We start from the raw sequence: 22,653 nt of genomic DNA, 5'->3' as shown, positions 1-22,653 counted from the left end.
ATCAGGGCCGGCGCTGTGGTACAATGTGTAAGCCACTGCCTGCAGAGCTGGCATCTCATATGTGCACCAGTTCGAGTTCCAGCTGCTCCACTAATGATCAAGCTCCCTGCTAATGTGATTGGGAAAGCAGCAGCAGATGGCCCAAGTGCTTGGGCCCCTGCACCCCTGTGGGAGACCTGGATGAAGCTCCTGGCTCCAGCCTGGCCTAGCCCAGGCTGTTGCAGCCTTTTGGGGAGTGAAATAGCAGATGGAAAATCAAATTCTCAATCGCTCCCTCTAACTCTGCCTTCCAAATGAATGAATAAATAAGTATTAAAAAAAAAAAAAAAGAGTCTAGATTATTCTTTGTACCACTGCTTTAGAACAAGTGATCCTACTGCAGACACAGAAATACGGATAATGTATCAATGTTTCTGACCCCAGACTATGAGTTAATAGGTAAATGTGCTCTTTAAAATAATCAATGATCATAGTAACTCAGAAGAAATTAGGCAATTAACAATGTCAAGCCTACTAAATTTTGCACTGTCATGTTCTGAATTCACAAGTACATCAGTGTTAGATACTCACCTTTCTTCACTTGATAAAGCATGGTTAAGGTTTCTTCAGTGGTCAGGGCTGTGACATGTAGATTATTAACTGTTGGTATATGATGGGCCAAGGCAGTGAGTTCATGAAAATGGGTTGCAAACATGCAAAAAGCCCCGATCTTGGTTGCAATATAATCTGATATAGCCCATGCTAGCCCAAATCCATCGTAGGTAGAGGTCCCTCTTCCCAATTCATCTATGATTATTAAAGAATCTTTAGTTGCAGATCTGAAAAACATTAACCACGTGAAAATTTCCTTGACACAAAATGAGGTAATGCAAACACAAAATTAAGACAATACACTGAGAAAAAAATGCCACAAACATAATAAGAGTAATAATCTTAAGGTAAAAAAAATTCAACAGAGTAAATGAAAAGCACAAAGACTTTTAAGAAAAATGGGCACAGACATGAACAAATAATTAAATGGAAGGAAAAATAAATACATTTTTGGGTTACCATCAAATTAACAGTAATTGGGGCCGGAATTGTGGTGTAGCGAGTAAAGCTGCAGCCTGCAGTGTTGGCATCCCATATGGGCGCCTGTTCAAGTCCCAGCTGCTCCACTTCTGATCCAGCTCTCTGCTATGGCCTGGGAAAGCAGTGAAAGATGGCCCAAGTGCTTGGGCTCCTGCACCCTCGTGGGAGACCTGGAAAAAGCTCCTGGCTCCTGGCTTTGGATCAGCACAGATCCGGCCATTGCGGCCAATTGGGGAGTGAACCACTGGATGGAAGATCAATCTCCCTCTGCCTCTCTTCCTTTGTGTAACTCTTTCAAATAAATAAAGAATTTCCAAATAAAGCCACTATCTTTCATTCCATGCCAATGCAATCAGCCAAGATTTTTTTAAAAATAAAACTGGATGAAGATGGGACCGGGGTCTGATGCCAAGAGCACCTGCATTCTTCCTGGTGGTCACATCAAAGTGTATGACTGCCAAAGCCCTACCAAAACCAAATATTACCATTCTTTATGTCAACATTCTTTTCTAACTTTAACCAAATCTAAGTCTTTTATCAGCAAATCTGACAGTCTCTCATGTGCTTGTTGGTTATGTACTTCTTTTTCTGTGATTTGCCAACTAAAGTCTTCAATCTTTCAGTTATAAATATTAATCTACAGCATAATCACTATAACATTTATATTGCTTTTGTAATTGCTCATAAACAATAGAACTTCTTAGAAGTTAAACCACACATAATTAACTAAGGACCTACTGTATGCAAAGTAGTTTAGAAAATCTTTATAGGAGAATTTCCATCATTAAGGTCTTAAAGATTAGAATGGATTTGGGTAAAGGGCAAGAATGACCATTTTAAGTAGTATGAACAATACAAGCAAAAGCATGGTAGTAGGGAGATATATAAGGTAATGTACTATAAGAAATCTTTTAAAATTATTACTATTAGTGTGTGTTTATTTGAAAGGCAGAGACAGACACGTTAACTTCCCAAATGTCCACAACAGCCAGGAATCCAGGCACTCCAATACAGTATACAGGTGTCCCACGTGGTGACTTAACCACTCTGTTAAATACTCACCCATAGAAGAAATCTTTTTTTTTTTTTGACAGGCAGAGTTAGACAGTGAGAGAGACAGACAGAGAGAAAGGTCTTCCTTTTCTGCTGGTTCACCCCCTACGTGGTCACAACGGCTGGCGCGCTGCGCTGATCCAAAGCCAGGAGCCAGGTGCTTCCTCCTGGTCTCCCATGCGGGTGCAGGGCCCAAGCACTTGGGCCATCCTCCACTGCACTCCCGGGCCACAGTAGAAAGCTGGACTGGAAGAGGAGCAACCGGGACAGAATCTGGCACCCCAACCGGGACTAGAACCCGGGGTGCTGGCGCCACAGGCGGAGGATTAGCCTAGTGAGCCGCAGCGCTGGCCCCATATAAGAAATCTTAAGGAGACAACTTTTGTCAAAATTTTTTTCAAAGGGGCAAGCATTTGGCTTAGCAGTTAAATCACTGGTTGGGAGCATTGAATCTCATATTCTACTCTACTCCTGAGTCCACCTTCCTGCTAACACATACCCTGGGAAGCAGCAGGCAATGGCTCAAATATTTGGGTCCCTGCCACCCAAAAGGGAGACCTGAACTAAGTCCCTGGTTCCCAGCTTCAGCTTGGCCATTATGGACAGTCAAGAGTGGGCCAGCAGATGGGAGGCTCTCTATGTCTGTCTCTCTGCCTCTCAAATGAATAAATATAGAAAATGATTCATTTGAGAGGTTCAGACAGAGACAGTGAGTAACAGCAGACATATAGGCAGAGAAAGGAGAGAGCTCTCATCTAACGGTTCACACCTCAGATGCCTATAATAACCTGGGCTGGGCCAGAACAAAGCCAGGAATCGAGAACTCAAAATTCATGTCTCCTACATAGGCATCTGAAATCCAATCACTCGGGCCCCCACCAATGCCTTCCAGGGTCTGCATTAGCAGGAAGCTGCAGCAAGGACCCATAACTGATTATCAAAACCAAGCACCCGGATATCAGACCAATACCTTAACTGCTATGCCAAACACCTGTAGAAACCAAATAGCTTTAAAAGTCAAAGTAGTTTGGGGCCGGCACTGTGGTACAGCGAGTTAACGCCCTGGCCTGAAGCGCCGGCATCCCACATGGGTGCCGGTTCAAGACTCAGCTGCTCCACTTCCCATCCAGCTGTCTGCTATGGCCTGGGAAAGAAGAAGATGGCCCAAGTTCTTGGGTCCCTGCACCTGCATGGGGGATCAGGAAGAAGCTCCTGACTCCTGGCTCCAGATTGGCGCAGCTCCAGCTGCTGCGGCCAAATGCGGAGTGAACCATTGGATCTCGCTCGCTCTCTGTGTAACTCTGACTTTCAAATAAATAAATAAATCTTAAAAAAAAAAAGTAGTTTTCAAAAACCCTTTTAAAGGTCAGAGGAAAACTATCGAACTGTGAGACAAATAGTCTCAGATGTCTTATAAATACGCAAATCTGCAAATGGAGTTCTCACCAGATAGGGACATTCATTTCTGATTTCAGGGAAAAGAACACGCACACACCTGAGGATTGAAGCAGTTTCCAACATTTCAGCCATGAACGTCGAGACGCCTTTCAACTGACTGTCACCAGCCCCTACCCGAGCCAGGATGCAATCCACGATGGACACTTCTGCTGATTCACATGGCACAAAACACCCAATTTGGGCCATAAGTACTATCACCCCAGTCTGGCGAATATACGTTGATTTGCCTCCCATATTGGGACCTATAAAACAAAATAAAAAAACCAAGATTGTTAATTTTGTTCTTCTTAGTCCTAAAGTGTGCATAAGTGATTAGCCACCTAGCTCACACTGATATGTTATGCAAGGAACTGAGAAATGTGGACAAAATCAGCACCCACACCACTCCCTACTACAGTACAATTATACTGGGCTCTTCATCAAAAGCAGCCATGAAAAATACATTGTTACCTGTAATCTGACCTCGGCCTAGAAAGACTATACATTTCCCTACCATTCACAGAACAGCCTGCAGGCCAATTAAATGACTTTCAGAAAAGCAGCACAGGCCTAATTGACTAATTAACACTGTTACTCATTAATAAAGGGGCTACTAGTAAATGGATCATTATGGCCAAATAGCTTAAATTCTACACAGAAGTCCTAAGACATGATCTTTCTTTTGAAAAATGTGCCATTCACTTGTTGGGGTCAGATGATGATAACAACTTGAAGACTCATTTGGAAAAGCAGAATACAATCACTGACCCTTTCCCAAATATGTATGTCCAAAGACCCCTACACCCTCTGTTTTCTAGAACATGATTATGCTCTCAGAAACACCTCAGCTGAGTCCCACTGTACTGGTCAATGCATAGACTACTATCCTCACTTCACACAGTGCCAGTTCTTAAAAGCACTGCTACCTGAAGCCAAATGCTGCCTGACCATCAAGGATCTCACTGCTGAAGAGAATGGCTCAAAGCTAAGTTTTAAGAGGGAAGCAATGTTTGTTTTCAAATGCTCTGAACCCCTGGAAACACCTGTATACAAACTCAAGATTCCCTCATAAGCTTTATCCCTCCTTCCAAATCTACCCTCTAATCAAAATGTGAACATGTATTATCTAGAACAAATAACATATTCCTTTTTTAACATTTAACTAGGATTTTCTTCATTAATTTTAAATATATTTCTACTCCAACGTTTAAAAAGAAAATATTATCCCTCACTCCTGCCCCAGAAGCCCATAAACTAGGTGTTTTTCTGTGTGTCTGTGTGTTTTACCAGTAATGATGTGGAACATCTGTTTATCTTTTTCAAAGTGCACATCATTAGGAATAAATGCAACTTCATCTTGAACTTCAACACAAGCATGTCTGGATGCTTTCAATATAATTCTTCCTTGCCCTTTCTCCAAAATGACTGGTCGTACATATGGAACAGGTGCTCCATTGGACGCATGAGCAAAGCTGACAACAGCATCAAGCTGAGCTAGCACATCGTTGAGGGTCTGCATTGGTTCTACATAGCCTATAGAAAAATAAAAACAGAATGTACACAGCAATACTGGACAGAAAAAAAAAAGATATAAGAATAAGAACAAATGTAACTTCCCCATTTGAGAATCCAAAACCCATTTCCTAAATAATTAACTTTTCAAAAATTAGCAAAAGTTTACTTTAAGAAAATTTGACAGGAACATCTAAAAAGTTAAAAGGTCTTTAACTCCTATAGTCTTCTATAGTCTTCCCCACTGTGAAGAGATTTCAAAATAGTGTGATGCCCTGCCTTACCAAAGCCCAGTAAAATATAAAAAAAGAAGGCATTTTTAAAAAATGAGACAGAGTTTAAAATATTAACAAGAAAAAGCTTTCAAAAAACACTGGTAAGGAAAGAGAAGTAATATCTGAAGCACACACTCAACCAAGATAAATCTTTCCCTCAATTTTCAGAATCTGAAACTAGGACAGCACCTCACCGTCAACGTAAGAAATAAATGAGCACCATGCAGCGAGCTGTCACGTGACTGTCAAGGTCCGTGCATGTACAGACTGCCCACAAGGCTACTAGACGAGCTTAGTTGTTTTCCATCACCACCACACGCATAGAATTTTGACATAAATTTAGATCCCTAATTATCACTTAAAACATTCTCAAGACTGTAGAAGTATTCTGCAAGAGCATTAAAACTAAAAGTTACTATACACATTAAAGTTCCAAGAATATTGGGGCTGGCGCTGTGGCATAGCAGATAAAGCCACAGCCTGCAGTGCCAGCATCCCGTATGGGAGCTGGTTCCAGTCCCAGGAGCTCCACTTCCTATCCAGCTCTCTGCTATGGCCTGGGAAAACAGTGGAAGACGGCCCAAGTCCTTGGGCCCCTGCACCCAGGCAGGAGACCCGAAAGAAGATCCTGGCTTCTGGCTTCGAATCAGCCACAGCTCCGCCCTTTGCAGCCAATTGGGGAGTAAGCCAGCGGATGGAAGACCTCTCTCTCTCTCTCTAACCTTTCAAATAAATAAATAAACTTTAAAAAAAAAAAAAAGGTTCCAGGCACATTCCAGACAAATCACAATGAGGAACACAGCAGTCAAAACTTCCAGGTTGGATTCTAAACGCTAACAGGAAGGGGAGTTGGTGGAAAAGAACCAGTGTCACAGAGAATATCACATGTCATCACACATATCCACACTTCACTGGACATTCAGGAGAAGATGTCCATAATTTTAGAAAGATTACTAAATTATGAGTTTAATCAACTGGCAGGAAATCTGACTCTATTTTATTCTTTCATTTCCATTAAAAGTGATAAATGCTTTGACAATAAAAATTAACTCATGAATGAAAACGTACAAATAATTATCCTCCTCTGTTTCACCACAATTTTAAAACTTATTCTAACAGACTTGTTTTTAAGAGGAGGTATTCACACTTTCCTTTTGTGGCAATAGGAATGAGTAGGAATTAATTAAAAGGTTTTTTTTTTTTTTAAATCAGCAATTATTTATTTATTTATTTATTTATCTGAAAGACAGCAGAGAGAAAGACAGAGAAAGAGAGATCTCCTATCTACTGGTTCATTCTCCGAATGGGTGGCAGGGGCCCAAGTACGTGGGCCATTATCTGTTGCCTTCCCAGGTGTGTCAGCAGGGAGCTGGATCAAAAGCAGAGTAACCAGAATTCAAACCATCACTCAGTTTTGGGATGCTGGCATCACAAGTGGTGGTTTCACTTGCCGTGCCACAATGCCAGCCCAAACTTGTAAGATTTTTTTCTTATGATTTATTTATTTTATTAAAGAGTTACAGAGAGATGGAGGGACAGAGAGAGAGAGAGAGAGAGAGAGATCTTCATCTGCTGGCTCACTCCCCAGATGGCCACAACAGCCAGGGTTGGGCTAGGTCAAAGCCATGAGCTCCATCCCCATCTCCCACGTGGTCTCCCAAACACTTTGGCCCATCTTCCATTGCTTTTCCCTCGATGTTGACAGGGAGCTGGTTAAGTGGCAGAGCAGCTGGGACATGAACCAGCACCCATATGGGATGCCAGTGTCACAGGTGGCAGTTTTACCAGCTATATCACAATGCTTGCCCCAAGATATCTAACATACAGACAAGAATACACCCAAGTTAAAAAAAAAAAATCTTAATTAAGAGGCAATACAGTACTGAACATCTCACATCGTCTGGCTTCTAATAACAACACTTTTCCCTTTTTAACAATACAGAAAAGTATGACAATGAGCCTTTACATAAATTAAGGGTGACTCCAAGTATAAAGCCTTCAATTTAAATGTTAAGATCTAGAACTTTTAACCAGCTAGGTGCTTAATGAATGCTGGCTAAGTTTACTTCTCTTGAGGAAGATGCAACAGCTTAAATAAATTATGTTTAAGTGGTTCTTAAACATGCAACCTAGGCTCAGGAACACAATTCAGCTAGATTATAGTGCTAGTTATCTGACACCACCAAAAAAATATAATCCTTCTAAATCAATCCTATTCATCTCAACACCAATACACAAAGCATTTTAAAATAAAACCCTTTAAGTCTTGGGTTTCCTTCTGATTTCCTATGAAAAGCCATAATAGTAAAATAATTTCAGAATTATATATGCACACAGCTTTCACCAAAAAAGGGCTCTTTTCCTCCAGAATAATTCATCACACTTATCCCGAGAACAAGGATAGCCGCTGACTTAATCACAATGCCATTAATATACCCCAGAAATCTGACACTATCATACCATCACATATTAAGCTTTCTCAATTTGTCCCAATAGTGTCCTCCATACCTGCTCCTCAATTCCAAACCATAATCTTGTATCCCATCAATGACCATCCACTGCATTTGGCTGTTCTATCTCTTTAAGCCTCTCAGCCTAGGACATTATCCATTCCTTTTCTGCTTCATGAACTGGCATTTTAAAGAGTTTGGCCTTTAAAAAGAATGTCCTGGGGATGGCGCTGCAGTGTAGTGGACTAAGCCTCCATCTGCAGCGCCAGCATCCCATATGGGTGCTGGTTCTAGTCCTTGGATGCCCCCTTCCAATCCAGCTCTCAGCTATGACCTGGGAAAGCAGAAGATGGCCCAAGTGTTTGGGCCTGTGCACTGACATGGGAGACCCGGAAGAAGCTCCTGGCTTTGGACAGGCCCAGCTCCAGCCACTGCATCTGTCTAAGGAGCTGAAACAGTGGATGGAAGACTTTTCTCTGTCTCTTCCTCTCTGTAACTCTGCCTCTCAAATAAATCATCTTAAAAACAAACAAACAAGAAAAACTCCACATTCTAAATTTATCTGATTGTTTATACGCAGGTTAAATATTTCTTATCAAGAACTCTACATAGGTGATATCGCGTCCTCCCTTCTGCATCACCCCAGGAAGCACGTAACTCATTTGTGGCATGAGTGGTGATGCTAATTTTGATCACCTGCTTAATGTGGTTTGTCAGGATATTTTGAAAGGCATAATAAAGGTTACAGTCAACATTCACATGGTGTGGGCAAGGTCTTTCAGTGTAACACATCACCACCTACCCTGTGTTAAACATACATTCCTTCCATTGTAAGGGGCCAATTCACACTATCATTTTCATTTTCAAAAAACCTCCTCTAACAGTCTCTTGAATGGACTTTGAATAAGGCTCTTCTTACTTATATTTTCAGTTATGCTTTTTCCATATCCTACAGCATGAGCCCACAGACAATCCAAGACATTATTGCCTTGTAGCTGTTGGTTTTTCTTTTCCTTGTTATAACTACAAGTTTTTTGCTCTTATGTAAATTATTGTTTTTAGCCTATTCTCATTCCTAAGTCTGCACTTAAAGTTTAGGTAATTTCCAGTTACATTTCCTACCATAATAAGTTTTTTTACAGGTAGCTTAACATAATTAGTCACAGCGTAGGATGGCTTACAAAATGGCTTACAAAATGCATCCCAAAACAAAACACTCTTCAAACATCCTGATGCTTATCAGTTACCAAATGAGGTCACATTTAGAACCCTGGATGTACTGGTTCTACTAAATTTTACCTGAAGAAATATTGACAATTTCTTTAACAATGGCATCCTGGGCCTCCTCATATTCAGCTTTATTTTTAGCATATTCTTCATTGAAAGAAGACAATTTACTGCAAATCAAGGCAATAGCTCATTAAAAACATTATATAAAACATACCCAAGTATCTACCTTACAAAGCATCAGAACAATAACAACAGAAACACAAGCACAAAATGGGCAACTCATTATGGATAGATGTGGCTGCAGTTCAACTTATTAATGTGCTTTTACACTGTTAGGGTTAGCACAGAGGCACAATCATTACTACAGCAAGCAAGTGAACCTCTTGAGTAAAATTCTAACAAAAAATAATGAAATGCAATCCACATTTAGGATATGGCCATTCTCCCTCTTAAATGTAAACAAACACGTTTTATGTTTTTACTGTGCATATCTTTTGATACTGAAAGTTTTAAAAATATAATGTTTTGATTTCTTTTTTCCTTTTTTTTTGACAGGCAGAGTGGACAGTGAGAGACAGAGAGAAAGGTCTTCCTTTTCCGTTGGTTTACCCCACAATGGCCGCTATGGCCGGCGCATCTCACTGATCCGAAGGCAGGAGCCAGGTGCTTCTCCTGGTCTCCCATGGGGTGCAGGGCCCAAGCACTTGGGCCATCCTCCACTGCACTCCCGGGCCACAGCAGAGAGCTGGCCTGGAAGAGGGGCAACCAGGATAGAATCCGGCGCCCCAACCGGGACTAGAACCCGTGTGCCGGCGCTGCAGGCGGAGGATCAGCCTGTTGAGCCGCGGCGCCGGCCTTAAAAATACAATGTTTTGACAACTATCTTTTGAGTAACTTGAAAATTATATTGGTTGAAGACAAAAAATACTGAAGAAAGATGAGAATGAAATGAGGAAAACAACATTCACTGGCATTAAAGAAGTAAATGAAACTGAGAACAAAGTAAAGGCCTGACATCGTGGTACAGTGGGTCAAGCTGCCATTTGTGACGCCCACACCCCATATGGGAGCTTTGATGGGAGTCCTGGCTTGCTCTGCTTCAGATCCAGCTCCCTGCAAATGCACCTGGAAAAGCAGTGGAAAATGGCCCAGGTACCTGAACTCCCCCCATCCATGCAGGAGACACACAGATGGAGTTCCAGGCTCCTGGCTTTGAACTGGCCCAGCCCTGGTCGCTGCGGATAGAAAATTCTTTCTCTGTTTTTCCCTAAGACACATGCAACTTAAGAGCAATACAGGGCAAGTAACAGAATAAAATGACTGCTATGAAATGGGGAAATAAAAAAGAATTAAAGGGAGAAAAGCAAGAGGCAAAGGTATTATAGAAGACCACAGTGTGAAGGGACGAGCTGTCAAGATAGCAAAGTGGAGGTGAGTGATAGGTCAAAACAGACTCTAGGCCAGCGCCGTGGCTCAATAGGCTAATCCTCCACCTTGCAGCGCTGGCACACCGGGTTCTAGTCCTGGTCGGGGCACCGGATTCTGTCCCGGTTGCCCCTCTTCCAGGCCAGCTCTCTGCTATGGCCCGGGAGTGCAGTGGAGGATGGCCCAAGTGCTTGGGCCCTGCACCCCATGGGAGACCAGGAGAAGCACCTGGCTTCTGGCTTCGGATCAGCGCAGTGCACCGGCTGCAGCGGCCATTGGAGGGTGAACCAACAGCAAAGGAAGACCTTTCTCTCTCTCTCTCTCTCTCTGTCCACTCTGCCTGTCCAAAAAAAAAAAAAACAGACTCCAGATTTCATTGTGGATAACAGGTGATAAAGGTTTTTTTTTTTTTTAATTTATTTATTTATTTATTTGAAAGAGCTACACAGAGAAAGGAGAGGCAGAGAGAGAAAGGTCTTCCATCTGCTGGTTCACTCCCCAGTTGGCTGCAACAGCCAGAGAGCTGCACGGATCTGAAGCCAGGAGCCAGGAGCCAGGAGCCAGAAGCTTCTTTCGGTCCCCTGTGCGGGTGCAGGGGCCCAAGGACCTGAACCATCTTCCACTGCTTTCCTAAGCTATAGCAGAGAGCTGGGTCAGAAGCAGAACAGCCAAGACTTGAACTGGCGTGCCCATATGGGATGCTGGCACTGTAGGAGGTGCTTTAACCACTATACCACAGCGCCAGCCCCATGTGCTAAAGGTTTTTAAAAAGGAAAACTAGGGCTGGCGCTGTGGAGTAACATGAAGTATGACCCAAAAATTTGTAAAATTCAGTGAATGGCCTCATTAAAGCCATTCATCCAGTTCAAAGATCAGAAGAATTTTTTAATTCAATAAATAACAACATTTTCTCAGGAAAAAAAACTGAAGCAGAGACACAGGGAGAATGAGCTCTAATAGATATGGAAACACACAATGAAATAAATAACAGTCTACCTTGTACTGACACAAGAATGGTGAGACAGGTAAGTGAAAGAGCACTATTAAAATCACTCAAATACCACTCCGGTCAAGGTGGAAGGAAGCGGTGCGTTATTTATCAAGTGAATATGAGGCACCTCTTACCAAAAAATAAGGAAAAATTTCTTTATCAGAACATTCACATTTTAACAGAAAATCCATGGAACTACCAAAGACTTAAAAACAGAATATAGTGACCGACGCTCGCATCCCATATGGGTGCTGGTTTGTGTCCCGGCTGATCCTCCTCCGATCCAGCTCTCTGATATCACCTGCCAAAGCAGTAGAAGATGGCCCATGTGCTTGGACCCCTGCATCCACGTGTGGGAGACCCAGAAAAAGCACCTGGCTCCTGGCTTCACTGCTGCCATTTGGGCAATGAACCAGCAGAAGGAAGACCTTTCTGTCTGTCTCTAACTCTCCTCTCAAATAAATAAATTAGTAAACAAAATCTTAAGAAAAACAAAAGCACCCCAGAATATAGAGTTACAAACCTGTTAGTAAATTTAACACCATTCTTCTGGATATCTACTGTACTAAAGTTTTTATTGTTACGAAGGACCTTTTCCTCCTTACAGGTTACTCGAAAGTAATATCCAAACTGTGCACTGGAATCTAGTTTAATTTGCTTGCCAGGGTCCAAGCCTTCACGATGAGGAAGAAAGAAGAAGGTATGTCATAAATATCTACAGCCATCATTCAAGATAAATGTTTAAAGTCGCTAAACCTCAACAGTGAGAAACATACTTGTATTACATAACACATACTAGAAATAACTGGTAAAATCCAAATCAATTCCAATTCACTCAGCAACTACATGAATCAAGTATGTTTATTAAATCCTTAAACTTTCACCTCATGAATGTTGGCTTCTGATATGAAAGTTGTTTTCTGAGTTTAAAGCAGCATATTTAATTCTAAAATGGAATTAAACTTAATTTCAACAGATGTATTTGCCATTAATTTTCTCATTAGCAGTCAACAAAACAGACCAAGAGCAGGCAATTATTAATGTACACTAGGACAAACTGTTAATACAATTCTTTCTCCATACTACCAAGGTGTGAAACACAGGAATCTGAGGTACTTGAATTTTCCAGTAAGTCAAAAATCGCTAAGAAAACACAACAATAATTTTAACTCAAGACAATTTAGCTATGAAATGAAGAAGGCTGGTCTTTCACAGCTTTAAGGCAAAGGTTATTAATTTGAAATCCTGTCTATATATGCACAGTCCATGAAAACTACTAGGCTAGTGCTGTGGCATAGCAGGTTAAGCCTCTGCATGTAATGCCAGCATCCCATATTGAAATGCAAGTTTCTGAGTGCTGGTTCAAATCTGGGCTCCTGCTCTGCTTCCAATCTAGCTCTCTGTTAATACTCCTGGGAAGGCAGCAGAAGATGGGCCAAATAACTGGGCTCCTGCCGCCCTTACAGCCGACCAGGATAGAATTCCTGGCTCCTGGCTTCGGCCTGGCCCAGACCAGCACATTGCAACTATTTTGGAAATGAAGTTGCAGATAAAGAATCTTTCTGTTTCTCATTCTCTGCCACTCTTTCAAATTTGGGAAAAAAGAAAAAAGAAAAAAAGAAAAAAAAAAACTTTTTCCAAATTTTTTTCTGCAAATGTAGATACAGGTATATATTTCTATTAAAAGGATATCCCTATCAGATTCTCTGAAAATTTCAACATTATTTCCCCAAGGGCTTTTCTAGTTAGAATATTCTAGGGTTCATTTATTCATTCAAATGTGTGCAAGGTATCTAGCACAAATAAGTTCCAATAATCCGGGGCAGGGAGATATCAGTGATGTTGCTCAGCACAGCGGACTGACGATGCTTACCAGCCGCCCATCACATGTTTTCTAAGCAAACTGAAAAGAGGAGCTCTAGAACTCCAGTCATAAATGACAGAGGGAGAAAAGGTGGTGCTCACCCTGATTTGATCAGTACACACTGTCGACCTCTACTAAAATGTCACATACTCACAAATATGTAAAACTGCTGTTGATTTAAAAATCTCAGAATTAAGGTTTTAAAAAAGTAAATAAAAAGTAAAGAGGGATTCAAAGGAAAAAAGTTGATGTTAATGACATACTTGGAAACTCTAAAGGCAAATCAATGAAATATTCCTAGAAGAATCAGACTTCCAGTGGGGGTGATATTTAAAATAGAGCTTTTAAGATATCATGCATTGGCCGGCACTGTGGTGTAGTGGCTGAAGCCGCCACCTGCAGTGCCGGCATCCCATGTGGACCCCAGTTCTAGTCTCAACTTCTCTACTTTCGATCCAACTCTCTGCTATGGCCTGGAAGAGCAGTAGGTGATGGCCCAAGTCCTTGGGTCCCTGCAACCGTGTGGGAGACCCAGAGGAAGCTCCTATCTCCTGGCTTCGGATCAGTGCAGCTCTGGCCATTGTGGTCAACTGGGGAGTGAACCACTGGATGGAAGACTCGTCTCTCTCTGCCTCTCCTCCTCTCTCGGTGTGATATCATGCACGACCCTGCCAGGACACTTCTGCTTAGCAGCAATGTGGGGTCATCTTGAGGTGGGGAGTTATTAAAATAATTTCAACACCAGTACAGACACTACATAGGCAACAAAATCATTCAAGCCTCCAAAGATGTATCTTTACCGAGCTCTCTGGCTGCACTTGTTAGTGTTGACTGCATCTTCTTTTCCAAGTCATCCATTACTTCTCTTAATTCACTCAGATTAGGATCAAATGAAGGTTTCACAAGGAATTCATGGTTTTCCACCTGTAAGCAGAACAAGAGTTGTCTATATTGTGTAAACAACAGGTAAAGATGATCATCATGAGTGAAATATTTTCTTCTACTTTAAATTTGACTAACATTTTGAGTTAAGTGATTCACTTAGTCAAAACTATTAAGAAATCTCAAGTCATTAAGAAATATAGGGGGGGGAGGGCGGCACTGTGGCACAGTGGGTTAAAGCCCTGGCCTGAAGTGCCAGCTTCCCATATGGGTGCCATTTCTAGTCCCAACTGCTCCTCATCTGATCCAGCTCTCTGCTATGGCCTGGAATTACAGTAGAAGATGATCCAAGTCCTTGGGCCCCTGAACCTACGTGGGAGACCCGGAAGAAGCTTCTGGCTCCTGGCTTCAGATCAGCATAGCTCTGGCCATTGTGGCCATCTGGGGAGTGAACCAGTGGATGGAAGACCTCTCTCTTTGTCTCTCCCTCACTCTGTAACTCTGTCTTCCAAATAAATAAATCTTTTAAAATATATATATATAGGAGCTGGCGTTGTGGCGCAGCGAGTTAAAGCCCTGGCCTGAAGCGTCAGCATCCCATATGAGTGCTGGTTCTAGTCCCAGCTGCTCCTCTTCCGATCCAGCTCTCTGCTATGGCCTGGGAAAGCAGTAAAAGAATGGCCCAAGTGCTTGGGCTCCTGCACCCATGTGGGAGACCTGCCAGAAGCTCCTGGCTCCTAGCTTCGGATCAGCTCAGCTCGGCCGTTGCAGCCATCTATGGAGTGAACCAGCAGATGGAAGACCTCTCTCTGTAACTCTGTCCTTCAAATATACATACATATATATATATGGGCAGGCCTTTGGTGCAGCAGTTGAACTGACACTCAGGACACTTGCAGCCATATTGTACAGTCTAGGTTCAAGTCTCAGCTCCACGCTTCACACCACCTTCCCGCTAATGAGCACCCTGGGAAGCAGCAGTGACAGCTCAAGTAGTTGGGTCCCTGCCATGAAGTAGAAGACCTGAACTGAGTTCACAGCTCCTGGCTGCAGTCTGACCCAACCCCAGCTGTCGTGTGCATTTGGAAGAGACCCAGTAGATGGGAGATCTTTATAAAAGCAAATGTTAGGAAATGTAAAGTTCTGTTTATTATGAACTCAAGAGTTCCAGATGTATCAAGTACATCTGAAACAGTACAGTGTTAAAGAGATATAGATCCCCTTGAGTATTCTTTATTATAAATAATATTCCTAAACAATGTTTGAAAAATCTTCCATGAACATTACCAAAAGAATGTTCAATACTTTATAAAACGGGTGATTTCCTGTGGTGCCAGCACTGTGGCACAGTGGGTAAAGTCAACATCTGCAGTGCCAGCATCCCATATGGTCATTGGTTCAAGTCCCAGCTGTTCCATTTCTAATCCAGCTCCCTGCTAATATGACTGGGAAAAGCAGCAAGAGATGGCCCAAGTGCTTGGGCCTCTGCACCCATGTGGGAGACCTAGAAGAAGCTCCTGGCTCCAGATAGGCCCATTTCTGGCTGTTTTGGCCATTTGGGGAATAAGCCAGCAGATGTAAGATCTCTCTTGTCTCTCCCTCTCAATTAAATAAATAAATAAAATCTTTAAAACAAAATTCTTTCTTTCACTGAATTCTTACCAGCAATAACCAGGAGGAAACCATAATGAAAAACAGATCTCATTTAAAATAGCAAAAACAAACACAAAATATTTAGATACAAAACCTTGATAATAAAGAACACTTACAAAGATACTTTCTATTGCAGATTTAAAAGAACTAAAGAGAAAACTATACTTGATTTTAGTCAAAAGGCCAAGAAGTAATGAAAAGGAACAACAAAACCAAAACTTTACAGCTATTCACTCTTAGTAATTGTTCAATAGGAATCCTTTATTGAAACAAAACAAAATCACTAAAATTTGAGAGCATTTAAAATAAGAAAAAGTCTATCTTTATGAGGAATTAAAAATCATTAGGTAGACAAATTATACATAAAAGCTTAATGTAAAAGAGTGAGTCAATTTTTCTAAAACAAGATGACAAAAAGATTCAATAAATGAGGTTGAGAGAAATTGCTTCTAATTGCCTTCCATTTAATCAGAGCACATCTTCACATTCTAAAAGTGAACTTTATAACGAATATGCAATTAAAATCAAAATTACAGAAAGCAAGCAAAAGGAACAAAATATTTATGAACTTTTCTCAATTTAAATCAATGACTCAACTATATAAAATATTAAATTAAAATATAAATTTTTGAATAAGCTTAATCTAGAAGATAGTAAATTTATAAAAACAGCTTGATAAGATGGAAAATTATAACAGTTGGCATTTTCTTTTGTAAAGGTATTTGCATGGATAAGAGAAACATCAAGGTCATTAAATGAGCAAGTATAAAAACAACTCACAGAGAAGAAAATTAGTACAGTAACCCACAGGAAAGTGTTATGATAATAAAGGTTATGAATATTTTAAAAACCTTGAGATACCATTATAGTATGTTCCTCATGGCAGGCAGTGATCTCACTACACCTTTTTTTTTTTTTAAAAAACAGAAACCACTACCAAACACTAGTAAGGCTTTAACGGTATTAGCATATACACTCTTTTCGGATGAGAACCCAAGTTGGTATAACCTTTAAAATGAAGAAAGCAATATAAGACTCAAACATATTTGGTATACTCTGTCATAGCAATTCTACTGCTAGGAATTCAACCTAAGGAAATAACGCAGCAGAAGCAAAATAACACAGGGCTGGATAAAATCTCTGAAAAATTTATGTTACAGTAAAACTTGAAAAAACACCACAATATTTGCACAATGGTATGTCAACAGAATATAATTTTTACACTTTTTAAACAGGTAATGAAGATTATCTACAAACAAGGACCAGGGCTTATGGTAATGCCAGGGAGAACTAAAGCCGCAGGGAACTGTCCTAATGAGGCTGACAGAGGTGAAGCAGCAAAGCCCCGAGAATCCTCACTTGTTATCCCAATCTCAAGAGAAACAGGGGAGCGGGGTCCTTACGTTGCCCTTGCTCAGATAGGAAAGGACTCTTCCGAGAGGGCTGCTGGGGAGACACACGTGAACAACTAGGCTCTAACGAAGGTGGCCATCCTCACTAATACAGCACTCTCCCCCAGACAACGTGCAACAATAAACTGTATCACCAGCAAGACACTCCAACCCATCAGACACAACATCTGAATTCTATCATTTTCCACCTACTTCGCCACCAAAAACACAGCCTTCTATTAGCTACACTAATGGAGGCAGAACAAAACAAACATAAGCCTGGAACTAAAAAACAGGATGATGAAACCAACAAATGGGATGTAAAGGATAAAGAAGGCATAGATATAATACAGCAAAGGAGAAAAGATATTGTTGAATTAAATTACGTGCACTGGTAAGGCTGAAAGGTAATGTAATCACAATGTACACCAGAGATATAGGAATTAAGAATGGAAAATAAAAATATCAGGAGCAATTTTCCCAAATGTGAATATATATAGCTGAGTTGGAGAAAACTAGAGCTCTGAGCCCTTGCGGAGTCCCTGGCGTAAAACAAGGGGGGACCATTTTCAGAAACCGCCTCAGGATAAACGGCAACAGGGAAACCTGTTTTTATCAGTCTGGGCCCAAGGGAAAGGAAACAAGGAGGCAGAATCTCCTATCTGAAAACTAGATAAAAGCTACTTTCACAAGGGCATTAAAAATGTCTACTACTTATGTTGACAGTCAAAAGGCTGCTGCTGGTTGTTGGTCATTGCTAGTACTCCTCCTACAGTAAAGAACTGATTACTCAAATAAAGAATACACTGCCCAGCCTATCTTGCAGCTAGGAGGGCCACATGAATAAAATCTGGCCAACAGAAGGTGAGGAGGAATAATACATTTCCAGAATGCCTTCCATTTCCCCCTTTGTATTTTCCCATTGGCTAGAATGAAGAGACGACGGAAAGTCATCCTGGGCTTTTTATTTTATTTTATTTTATTTTTTTGACAGGCGGAGTGGACAGTGAGAGAGAGACAGAGAGAAAGGTCTTCCTTTTGCCGTTGGTTCACCCTCCAATGGCCGCCGCGGTAGGCGCGCTGCGGCCGGCGCACCGCGCCGATCCGATGGCAGGAGCCAGGTGCTCATCCTGGTCTCCCATGGGGTGCAGGACCCAAGCACTTGGGCCATCCTCCACTGCACTCCCTGGCCACAGCAGAGAGCTGGCCTGGAAGAGGGGCAACCGGGACAGGATCGGTGCCCCTACCGGGACTAGAACCCGGTGTGCCGGCACCGCAAGGCGGAGGATTAGCCTAGTGAGCCGCGGCGCCGGCATTTTTATTTTATTTTTTTTAAAGATTTATGTATTTGAAAGGCAGAGTTACAGAGAGGCAGAGAGAGGTCTTAATCCACTGGTTCATTCCCAAATGGTTACAATGGCCAGAGATGGGACAATTCGAAGCCAGGCATGTGGGTGCAGGGGCACAAGGACTTAGGCCATCTTCTACTGCATTCCCAGGCCATAGCAGAGAGCTGGATCGAAAGTGGAGCAGCTGGGACTTGAACTAGCATCCATATGGGGTGCCGGTACTGCAGGCAGTGGCTTTACCTGGTACACCACAGTGGTGGCCTCCATCCTGGGCTCTGAAGGTAAAGTCAATACCCTTGAGAGTAGAGCCACAAGAGAAGGAACAGGTTCCAGATACAGCAGAGCTGCTGGCCCCGAAAGTCCAGTGTTGCTATGCTCAGACTGTTACATAACTTAAACCACTATTCTTTTGTAAGCCACTGTTGTCTACTCTGGATTGTTTTTTGTTTGTTTGTTTTAGTTGCAGCTAAATCTTAACCCTATTAAACAGAGAAAACTTCAGGATGAGAAATAAAACTTAAGAAGTTTTTGTGGGTGGGGCTGGTGCTGTGGTTGACACTGGCATCCCACACATGCACTAGGTGGAGTCCTGGCTGCTCCACTTCTGGATCCAGGTCTCTGCTAATGTGCCTGGGAAAGCGCAGAAGATGTCTCAAATACCTGGGCCCCCGCCACCCATGTGAGAGACCACGATGGAGTTCCAGGCTCCTGGTTTTAGCTTGGCACAGCATTGGCAGTTTTGGTCAACCAGCAAAAGGAAGCTCTATCTCTCCCTCCTTCTCTGCCTTTCAGATAAGAAAATAAATCTTAAGGCCGGCGCCGTGGCTCAACAGGCTAATCCTCCGCCTTGCGGCGCCGGCACACCGGGTTCTAGTCCCGGTCGGGGCACCGATCCTGTCCCGGTTGCCCCTCTTCCAGGCCAGCTCTCTGCTGTGGCCAGGGAGTGCAGTGGAGGATGGCCCAAGTGCTTGGGTCCTGCACCCCATGGGAGACCAGGAGAAGCACCTGGCTCCTGCCATTGGAACAGCGCGGTGCGCCGGCCGCAGCGCGCTACCGCGGCGGCCATTGGAGGGTGAACCAACGGCAAAGGAAGACCTTTCTCTCTGTCTCTCTCTCTCTCTCTCACTGTCCACTCTGCCTGTCAAAAATAAAAAATAAAAATAAAAATAAAAAAAGAAAATCTTAAAAACAACAACAACAAAAAAAAAAAAAACTACAGACTCAGGAGAAACAAGAAACACATTAAAATCTGAGAAAATTTAGATGTAAAATATTTAAAATATTTAAAGAAATACAGGAGTGAGTGTGGGTATTGGCGTTGTGGCGTAGTGGATAAGGATGCCGCCAGCTGCAGTGCCAGTGTCCTATATAGGTTGAGTCCCGGCTGCTCCACTTCTGATCCAGCTCCCTGACAGTGTGCCTGTTATGGCAGCAGAGGACGGACCAAGTCCTTGGACGCCAGCACCCACATGGGAGACCTGGGAGAAGCTCCTGGTTCCTATCTTTGGATCAGCCCAGCTCCAGCTGTTGCAGCCATCTGGAGAGTGAACCGTAGGTGGAAGATCTCTGTGACTCTGCCTTTCAAATAAATATCTATTACAAATTAAAAAAAGAAAAGGAAATATAGGAGAGAGTGGCAGATGTTGCAGTGCAGGATTAAGCTGCTGCTCGGGAAGCTAGCATCCCATAGGAGTACCTGGAATTGAGTCCCACCTCCTCTTCTGATCCAGCTTCTTGCTAAAACCTCTTCACAAAAGAAAACGATGAGAATGGAATATATGAGCAAAAAAAAAAAAAAAATCACTTTAAAATAAGAGACACTAGACAGAGTTAAAAAGGAGACAACATCTTTTTTTAAAAAAATTTAGTTATTTTGTTTGAATGGCAGAGCCACAAGAGAGAAAGAAGAGGGGAGATCTTCTATCTGCTGGTTCACTCTTCACATGGTTGCAACAGCTGGCCCTACGTCAGGCTGAAACTAAGAGATTCTTCCACCTGTGTGGCAGGGCTCAAGCATTGGGGCCATCTTCCTCTGCTTTCTCAGGCAAATTAGCAGGGAGCTGGATTGAAGTAGGACAGCCAGGATTCAAATAGTGCCCATATGGAATGCTTGGCACTGCAGGCAGCAACTTAATCCACTGAGCCACATCACCAGGCCCCAAATAACTTTTATAAATAAAAAAATTCAGGGGCTACCGCTGTGGCATACCAGGTAAAGCTGCCACCTGTAGTCCCGGCTGCTCCACTTCCAATTCAGCTCTCTGCTGTGGCCTGGGAAAGCAGTAGAAGATTGCCCAAGTCCTTAGGCTCTTGCACCTGTGTGGGAGACCAGGAAGAAGCTTCCTGGCTTCAGATCAGCTCAACTCCAGCTGCTGTGGCCATCTGGGGAGTGAACCAGCGAATGGAAGACTTCTTTCTCTGTCTCTGCCTCTCCATACCTCTGCCTTTCAAATAAATAAATCCTTAAAAAAAAATAAGTAAATAAAAATGTAACTGATATGAAGGGAAAAAAAGTGATGAAATAATTAAACAACATATTAGTGCTGAAAAGATACCCAGTGAATTAGAACATCTGAAGTAATTACAAAGAGAGCAGCACTTAGACACATGGTAGAAAAAGGATAACATATGTCCAATCATAGTTTTACAAAACAAGGAGGAAGGAACACAATATTCAAAAAGATTCTAACTGGCAATTCTCTAGAACACACCAAAGGCATGAATTCTCTGATGAATAAAACCACAATAATCCAAATAGGGGAGAAAAAAAAAAAAACAAGAAAACCACCTTAGAGCACAACAAAGTAATAAAAGGAATCAGTATCTGGAACCAAGACTTCTAAACATTAATAACCCAAACCAAAGGACAGCACAATACAATCTTACAGGGATCAAGGGAAAATAACTGCCAATCTAGAATTGTACACCCAGATAAAGCATCCTTTAAGAACGAGGGTAAAATACAGACTTTTTCAAAGAAATAAAACCTAACGGACCTCTAACAACAGAATTTCTGAAAGATACACAGGAAGAAAGAATGAATAGCAAAGGAATTGTAATCATATGGATGAATATCTAAAATTTTTTAAAAGATTTATTTGAAAGGCAGAGTTACAGAGAGAGAGAGAGAGGCAGAAAGATCTTCCATCCAATGGTTCACTCCCCAGTGGCTGCAACAAGTGGAGCTGGGCCAATCTGAAGCTGGGCAATCCCATATGGGATGCCGGTGCCACAAGCAGAGGATTAACCAAGTGAGCCATGGCGCCGGCCCCTTGAGGTACCTTTCATCTGTGTTTACTTCCAAAACAGAAAGTCTTTGGGGCCAGCACTGTGGCATAGTGGGTAAAGCCACCGCTTCCTGAGCCGACATCCTATATGGGCGCCAGTTCAAGTTCCGGCTGCTCCACTTCCAATCCTGGGAAAGCAGTAGAAGATGGCCCAAGTCCTTGGGTCCCTGCACCCATGAGGGAGACCCAGAAGAGGTTCCTGGCTCCGGATTGGTGCAGCTCCACCCGTTGCAGCCAACTGGGGAGTGAACCATTGGATGGAAGACCTTTCTCTCTCTCTCTCTCTCTGTAACTCTTCCAAGTAAATAAATCTTAAAAAAAAAAAAAAATAGAAAGTCTTTCTGTAAGAATTACACAAAAACACCTGAAGCATTTTACACAAAGCTAAGCCAAAATAACCAAACCACTCAAGTCACTCCAGGTCCTTTCATGGCATGAGCTCCTAGGGCCACAACTGGCAAACAGTGAGAGAAGCTTTCAGAAATTTCAGTGAAACAACTGATAGTCCCTGGAGATTTCCTCAAAGCAGTTCTGAATCATGTAATTCAAATACCTAAATTCATTACAAGGAACTACAATGACAGTGAAGGGTTGAATTCTCCTTATAACCTGAAAGACAAATTTAAAGGTTTGTAACTGAAAATGAAGATACTATACAAGATCACCTAGAAAAGGTTTTAAACTAAGAATTTGATTTAAGACAATACACACCATAAATATGAATGCCTGCAGCTTCAGAACAGCACCCTAGTGGTAGCTGGTACTCAGCTGGCCCATTTTCTA

At 42.2% G+C, this 22,653-nt stretch overlaps 1 protein-coding gene across 1 annotated transcript in view; it reads right to left on the bottom strand.

The window, feature by feature from the left end:
• The window catches only part of MSH2 (mutS homolog 2), an 81,549-nt gene that overhangs the window by 4,902 nt on the left and 53,994 nt on the right, over positions 1-22,653 (bottom strand). Inside the window, exons 9-14 of the mRNA XM_062209401.1 lie at positions 14,109-14,232; positions 11,968-12,118; positions 9,098-9,195; positions 4,849-5,094; positions 3,620-3,824; positions 571-818 (exon numbers count right to left, since the gene is read on the bottom strand). Coding sequence (XP_062065385.1) covers positions 571-818; positions 3,620-3,824; positions 4,849-5,094; positions 9,098-9,195; positions 11,968-12,118; positions 14,109-14,232 — 1,072 coding nt within the window. The remainder of the gene's footprint in view (positions 1-570; positions 819-3,619; positions 3,825-4,848; positions 5,095-9,097; positions 9,196-11,967; positions 12,119-14,108; positions 14,233-22,653) is intronic.

The sequence above is a fragment of the Lepus europaeus genome, chromosome 13 (genome assembly GCF_033115175.1).
Source record: "Lepus europaeus isolate LE1 chromosome 13, mLepTim1.pri, whole genome shotgun sequence".
Classification (NCBI taxonomy): domain Eukaryota; kingdom Metazoa; phylum Chordata; class Mammalia; order Lagomorpha; family Leporidae; genus Lepus; species Lepus europaeus.
This window is presented reverse-complemented; position numbering and strand designations above follow the sequence as displayed.